At 57.1% G+C, this 7,663-nt stretch overlaps 2 protein-coding genes across 2 annotated transcripts; both read left to right on the forward strand.

The window, feature by feature from the left end:
• Window positions 1-2,429: 2,429 nt before the first annotated feature.
• On the forward strand, window positions 2,430-4,094 carry SPRG_13285 (hypothetical protein; the record flags this gene model as incomplete). Its single annotated transcript, XM_012352299.1, has 1 exon — window positions 2,430-4,094. The coding sequence occupies one exon, from the start codon at window positions 2,430-2,432 to the stop codon at window positions 4,092-4,094; it is 1,665 nt and encodes a 554-aa protein (XP_012207689.1).
• Window positions 4,095-5,244: 1,150 nt separating this feature from the next.
• Window positions 5,245-6,903, forward strand: SPRG_13286 (hypothetical protein; the record flags this gene model as incomplete). Its single annotated transcript, XM_012352300.1, has 1 exon — window positions 5,245-6,903. One exon carries the CDS (start codon window positions 5,245-5,247, stop codon window positions 6,901-6,903), a length of 1,659 nt encoding a protein of 552 aa, XP_012207690.1.
• Window positions 6,904-7,663: the final 760 nt, after the last annotated feature.

Here is a 7,663-nt window from a genome sequence, read left to right on the forward strand (position 1 = left end):
ACCTCCAACACCTGCTGCTGAACACTCAAGCATTGTGCCTCTTCCAAATGATGGCCGCCCTGCGGCACGACGCATGGCTACGCGACAACTTTGTTCCGGCATGTGCCGTTTACACGCCACGTCTCCCGCTCGGCTAAGCCTCTCGGCGGCCGGCTCATCGTAGCACCTTGGAATCGATAGTCCACCACCATATCCAGTTCAGTGTAAATTATATCTAAATAGACTCACTTCAACATTGTTCTAGCTGCAAGCAGCACAACACTCCTCGCGCCTACAATGGGTTGTCACATCGGCAATAAGCCGGTGTCGGCATGATCGTTTGGATTCAGGGAGCCACGCAACACCACTACGTTCTCTTCCTTCGCCGCAAAACGGGACCGGTTGATTATGCTACAAAATATTATTCTAGTACTCGGCCCAACTCGATGACTACTGTACCGGTATGTGTTCCAGAGCGTTTCTTTTACTGGTGTCGGAGCCTAGGACACTCGCATGCCGATACAATAAATAAATGAATATGACTCGCATTGGAGAGTAGCCAAGCATACACCCGCCTCGAAGGACCGGGCCCAACGGCGTGTCAACACACTACGGGCTGCCAGCAAAGTACACCAGAATCTCCGCTTTGATTTCGGGAGTATTGCCGAGCACAGCATCAATTCTGGTCGCGGGCGCCATTTTGATGCCACGCTGTAAATCTAAACTTCAACAATGCAACCACTTTGCACATGCACCGAATGTGACGTTCGATTCTTCGTCGGCGCACGTCCCTCCTATACTGGTACCACACATACCCTTGACGCTCTTGCTGCGACGCAGAGCTACTACACCTCCAGTGTGTGTGCGAACACCAGTATGTACTGTATGATGCACAAGGCAATGCGCGTGCCGATGGCGTGGCCACCCGAGCGCCAGCGCAGCGCGATCACCGCTTTGCAATTACACCGCCATATGTGTATGTCGGGAGGATCACCATCTGTTGGTCGTGGCACCAAATGGCGTTTACAGCCCGTGCATGACGACGACCAAGGACCTGTTGCAGTCCCGCGACAGATCTGCCGCAGCAAAAGGGCCTTCTTTCTTACCAAGCATCAGCGCACGAGCCCAAGACCAAGGATACCATATTGGACCCAAAACGAGTGCGTCTGCTGGTCCTTGGGTCGGTGGTGTTCATTTTGCAACATTTCGTCGTCTATCTTGCGCAGTGTCGGAGTTGACGCTGCAATAATGATTCGTATCTCGGACCATTCCAGCGTCTACAAATACGAATCCACTCGTAGCGTTACCACGAGGCAGCGTCTTCTCGGTACCAATGGACGCCGTCGGACACCACTGGACCGCCGAGCACTGGAATAATATAGGGGCAAAGTCGGGCTCGATCTCGCGTTCGATGGTGTCGCAAGGAGACCCGCACGCAAAGTGTACCATGTCATGAAAAGACACTGCAACGCGCTTCAAGTACACATCCGATCAAGGTGGTGATCAACACATCGTATTCGCAGCGACGCATGACCTTGTCCACGCGCACGCTGGTTCTACAAACTGCACAACAAGTGAGCAGGATATTGTATCGGTAGGTAGGCCGACCCCTTTGGTTCCCGCGTTTCTTTCGTCCGTCATACAACGAAGAATGCAGCTTCAAGTCCAAGCATTGGAACCCAACTCGACGCCATAGCCATAGCCACGGCAGTGCTAGGACAGGGCCCAGGACGGTCAAGCACAATCACAGTCGTGTAGGGTCAGTGCGCACATCTCCGCCTCGGTGTACGGCACAAGGTCTACGCCGAATTGTAAACAGCGATAGCTAGACTACTTCTGCGGGCAATCTGTCGTCGGCCATGGTCGGCGATAACTCCATGAACAATCTGTCCTTGTCCAGATATGGTCGAGTCAAACCACATCTGGTAGCTCAACTGGTGCGAGCGGGGTGACTGGAATCAAACCGTTCAGGCGCTGCATTGCAATGTGTACACGAATCATCATATATTCTGCTGTCCCGTGCTTCGGCTACGCCACCCTCGGCACATGGAACGGGAACGCACCATCCATAGACGGACAAGCCGCACCCGTGTGGCAGAGGTTCTTCTCGCATTCAACCGTCCTACCGGTAGTCACAGAACGCAAGGACAATGTACCGGTATTACAACTGTATCATGCTGCATCGTGATGTCGGCCACTGATGACGCCGTGGGCATCATGTCCTGCACATCCTCGTCGTGCCGACCAGATTGCAGCCAATCCACGCGCACCTCACGGTCGATTCCGCGCCCAGTGCCACCCAGGTGGCATCAGCTATGCGGCCTGCGATACACGGGTGCACGAGCTTCGTTTCTGAGACGACGACGACGGCGGATTCAGTACTTTTGAATTCGTTCGTCGCCGCACACGGCCTTCTCACGCCTTGCTCTGCGCCGAGCTGCCTGGACCGCATGAGCCAGATACCCATGCTCGCGAACAAAGATGAGCCGTCGCTCGAGTCGTATGACCTGCATATCATTTCGCAGCGCAAGTCGTCGATGACGGGGTCGATCGCCGCCGACTCGCTCTTCGCGCCAACCGTGAGCGACGGCACGGCCTTCCACCGGCAGCACCCGACGACGGACAACAACGCCGACGACGAAGCCGCCACCCGCCGGTCGTGGACGCACTACTACGTCGGCGCGCCTGGCACGCTCCTCGGTGCGGCCATTGGCCTTGGCCTCGGGCTCTTACTTGCCACGGAGTCGGTCAAGTCGCAGCTCAAGCAGTACGACTATGCCGAGAAGCTCATCGTGCGCTGGGGCGCGCTCTACTTTCGCGCCGTGAGCTGTCTCTTGTCGCCGATCGTGTTTGTGAGTCTCGCCCGCGCCGTCGCCGACATTGTCGCGAGTCCGCGCATGACGCGCATGGGGTGGCGGCTCGTCGCCTACTCGTTTGGGACCACGTTATTGGCTGTCGCGCAGGCCATGGCGTGGGGCTTCTTGTTTGCCGACAAGTACGACGGCGCCGAGTACAAGTTCAAGTATTCGTCGTTCTCGATCAAGTGCCCCAACACGAATGGCTTGACCCTTGGCGCACACAAGAACGGAACTTTGTACTGCGCCAACATGACGGCCAAGCAGCTCAAAGCCAACGGCTTCCCGCTCTACGACGACACCAAGCAGCTCGTGCTCGCACCGGATATTCGCAAGCTCATCTACTACGAGTCGACGACCAAGGAGATTTTGCATGGTTTGCTGCTTCTGACGCCGGGCAACTTTGTCGGCGCCTGGTACCGCAACGAGGTCATGAGCATCGTGGTCTTTGCCATGGTGTTTGGGCTCGCCGTTGGTCTCGCGCAAGTCAAGCCACTGCTCCAGCTCCTCGAAGGCCTCGAGACGATCCTCAACACGATGATGTCGGCGGTCGTCAAGATCGCACCAATCGCACTCATCTCGCTCATTGCTGGGCCCGTCTATGCTGGCACCCACGTGCTCACGCTGGACCAAGATCTCGGCCGCATCCTTTGGTACCTCCTCACCTTCCTCTGTGCGACGCTCGTCCACGCCTGCGTCGTGCTCCCGCTCTTGTTTCTGCTTCGAACCAAGCAGTCGCCGTGGCGCTTCTTGGTGGTGCTGAAAGAAGGCTTGCTGCATGCCCTCGGCAGCTCGGCCTCGCGCAAGTCGCTTCCGGTCGTCGCGCGCTGCTTTGAACGCGCATCCGGTGTCCACGCCAACGCCCGGACGCGCTTCGCCTTGGCCACCGGTATGGTCTTTACCAAGAACGGCGGTGCGCTCTACATTACGCTCTCACTCTTCTGGGTGCTCCACAACTCGGGCATGATGCGATACATCTCCGACACCAAGATGGGCCTCGTTGCCTTCTCGTCCGTGATTGGCGCCTATGCAATTGCACCTGTCCGCACGGGCGGTGTCGCCGTCGTGCTGTCGCTGTTTACCATGATCACGGGCCTCTCGATTCCGTACGCGATGCACTTTCTGCTCGTCGCCGAGTGTTTTTTGGATCCGATCGCAACGGTTGTGAATACGTGGAGCAACGCGGTGATTGCTCGCATCGTGCTGCACGAAGAGAAGAGCCGCCCCCGGACACATGTCGTTGCGGCAACGGACGTGTAGTTGTTAATTTATTGTCCATTTTGGTTTTGGTTCTGGTTCCGTTGGACCTTGTTGGCTGAAGCCTTGATGATGTTGTGGCTCTCGTCCATGCACCGTTGGATGAAACACCCTCTTCGTTTACAGTTGTGCAGTATGCCACCGCGAGTCGCGTCATTGATGGTGCAACTAGAACGGAACACAGACTAGGGCCCACCATAGTCCAGCTCGTGTGGGAACACGACCGGCCTTTTTATGCACGTCGTCCTCGCTAGGGGTTATCCGGTACCTGGACCACGACCGTGCAACGCATACGCCAGCCGGCAGTGACGACACCTGTACGTCGATGCTGACGCCGCCTGCAAGAGGCACTGCGTCCTGCGGGAGTAGCTTTCGCGAGGTTGGCGCGTGGGCCGTAATCCTGAACGCACACAGGTGATCGTTTTTCCAAAATCGCACGGGCGCTTGTGCTACCGAGCGGCTAGCATACGATCGTAGTCCATGGCTATCATTTCTCAGAGACGAGCGCCGACGCGGTGCTTGTGGCCGCGCCGTCTCTGGTGTCGTACTGGTACACACACGCCTGCGCTACAACGCCACAAACAACTACAGAAGAGCGACGACACTATGTACTAGTACCGGTTTACCCTTGGGCAAGTGAGCTCACAGTGTGTAATTGACGCATACTGCGTATTGAAGAGTTGATGATGGAAAACGAATCACAAGCACCGTCGAGCGCGTGTCTCGAGCTCGCATCTCGCCGGGTGCCGACGGACTAAGACGCACACGTCGTGGGACACGGAGGCGTTGCCGAGCCCCCACGAGGCACACTGTCATCTACCACCACGCTGTCATTGGCGGTCAAGAACGTAGTGGGAAATGGGACAGACAAGTGCAAACTCCTAAGATCACTTCAACAACCGAAACTGCAATTTGGAGGCCGTCCATTCTGTACCCGGCGCGTCGTAGCATGGGACAGTCGACGGCGGAAAAGGCGTGGTGCAGAATGACGGGGATTGTGTTGGCGGCGTCCATGCCTTATCCAGTGTAACAGGTGTGCTGGGACACCGAGGCGCTCGCTCTCCTCGGCCACTTGTCGGCTCCAGCTGGCAGTTCGATACCACCGAAACCCTCAAGGCTCACTCTTGGTTTTGCAACGTGTAGCATGTTTCCCATGCTTTCAAAAGACGATGCGTACTTGGAGGGCGACTATGACATTGTGGCCGCTGCGAATGGCGCGACGCCGAGCCGGGGCAGCCAAAAATCGTCGTCTGCTGGCATTTCTGTGCTGACGAGCGAGCCAACGACCGCGCACCGGCCAGTGATGTACCCGACGGTCATTCCGGAGGACCAGCGGTCGGGCGCTGGCGACGACGACGAGGGCCGTCGGTCCTGGACCCACCACTACGTCGGCGCTCCCGGAACGCTTCTCGGCGCGGTCCTTGGCCTCGTGCTCGGCTCCGTGCTCGCGATGGAGTCGGTCAAGTCGGAGCTCAAGCAATTCGAGTACACGGAGAAGCTCATCGTGCGCTGGGGCGCGCTCTACTTTCGCGCCGTGAGCTGTCTTCTCGTGCCGACCGTCTTCGTGAGTCTGGCGCGCGCGGTGGCCGACATTGTGTTCAACCCGCGGCTCACACGCATGGGGTGGCGCATCGTTGCGTACTCGCTGCTCACGACGATCCTCGCGGTGGCCCAAGCCATGGCGTGGGGCTATCTCTTCGCCGACAAGTACGACGGCGCAACGTACATGTTCAAGTACTCTGGCTACTCGATCACGTGCCCGCACAACAAGACCGAGTTTCTACGCATGGCACCTAACGGCACGCTCAACTGCGGACCGCTGCCGTCGCGCCAGATCCGCACCATGGTCTTTCCGCTCTACGACACTACCAAGCAGCTCGTGCTCGCGCCGGATATTCGCAAGCTCATCTACTACGAGTCGACGACCAAGGAGATTTTACATGGTTTGCTGCTTCTGACACCGGGCAACGTCGTTGGCGCGTGGTACCGCAACGAGGTCATGAGCATCGTGGTTTTTGCCATGGTGTTTGGGCTCGCCGTTGGTCTCGCGCAAGTCAAGCCATTGCTCAAGCTCCTCATCGGCCTCGAGACGATCTTCAACACGATGATGGCGACGGTCGTCAAGACCGCGCCCATCGCACTCATCTCGCTCATTGCCGGCCCCGTGTACGCTGGCACGCACGTGCTCACGCTCGAGAAGGACCTTGGCCGCATCCTCTACTACGTACTGACATTTTTTTGCGCGACGCTCGTCCACGCCTGCGTCGTCCTGCCACTTTTGTTTCTGCTTCGGACCAAGCAGTCGCCGTGGCGCTTCTTGGTGGTGCTGAAAGAAGGCTTGCTGCATGCCCTCGGCAGCTCGGCGTCCATGAACTCGCTACCGGTCGTCTCGCGCTGCTTTGAACGCGCATCCGGTGTCCACGCCAACGCCCGCACGCGCTTCGCCTTGGCCACCGGCATGGTCTTTACGAAAAACGGCGGCGCGCTCTACATTACGCTCTCGCTTCTCTGGGTGCTCCACAACTCGGGCATGATGCGGTACATCTCCGACACCAAGATGGGCCTCGTCGCCTTCTCGTCCGTGATTGGCGCCTATGCGATCGCACCCGTCCGGACAGGCGGTGTCGCCGTCGTGCTGTCGCTGTTTACCATGATCACGGGCCTCTCGATTCCGTACGCGATGCACTTTCTGCTCGTCGCCGAGTGTTTTTTGGATCCGATTGCAACGGTTGTGAATACGTGGAGCAACGCGGTGATTGCTCGCATCGTGTTGCACGAAGAGAAGCTGTTGAAGCCGCGGTCGCACGCGTAGAAGGCGGGTCACACGCCTTCTTCAACTTGATTGGGTCTCGAATGCGAGTATTTAATGCGTCGACGCGATCATGTACAATAATGTCGACTACTCTGTCTACTTGTGTTGTCTTGATCTCTTGAAACAACGAGGACGACTTGAGTCAACGAGACGAGGTCGACACGGATAGTTCTTTTGGATATTTCGACAGTTGGATTTTAGGATATTTGGATACTTGGATATGATGGATAAGTAGACACAAGTGGAAAGGCGAGTGCCCGAATCTCTGCGTCGAGGAGGAGCGCAGAGCAATGAAAAGGCTCGTTAGATAAGTAAAATGCCCTGCTCAACGTAATGCGTTGCAATTCGCTGGATATGGACCATGCGAAGGGCAGATCGAGCAGGCAGATGCAGAGGAGTGTGTCTACCATATCTAATTGCAAACGATTTACTATCACTGCAAACGACCAAGTCTCTCGTCCATATCTCAAGCGGCCGACATGAAGCTACTTTTGAGTTTGCGTTGCACTGTCTCGTCGGACAACTAATACCAGCGCTGTAGTAGTTTTAACACAGAGACAGGCGTCCCAGATAGATAGAGGTGTTTTGCTCGAAAACAGACACTAGGGCGTACACTCACTTGGCGTCGTCGACGGCACAAGCGTCAGTGCGACGGCGTCGCAGTTGGTGACGACGACCGGATACCGGACGGCGGGCGCGACCTCGTCGTAGCTCAAGCCGACGTCGACGCCGTTCTTTTCAAACCAGATGCGCGATGCGT

The sequence above is a fragment of the Saprolegnia parasitica genome (genome assembly GCF_000151545.1).
Source record: "Saprolegnia parasitica CBS 223.65 unplaced genomic scaffold supercont2.96, whole genome shotgun sequence".
Taxonomy (NCBI): domain Eukaryota; phylum Oomycota; class Saprolegniomycetes; order Saprolegniales; family Saprolegniaceae; genus Saprolegnia; species Saprolegnia parasitica.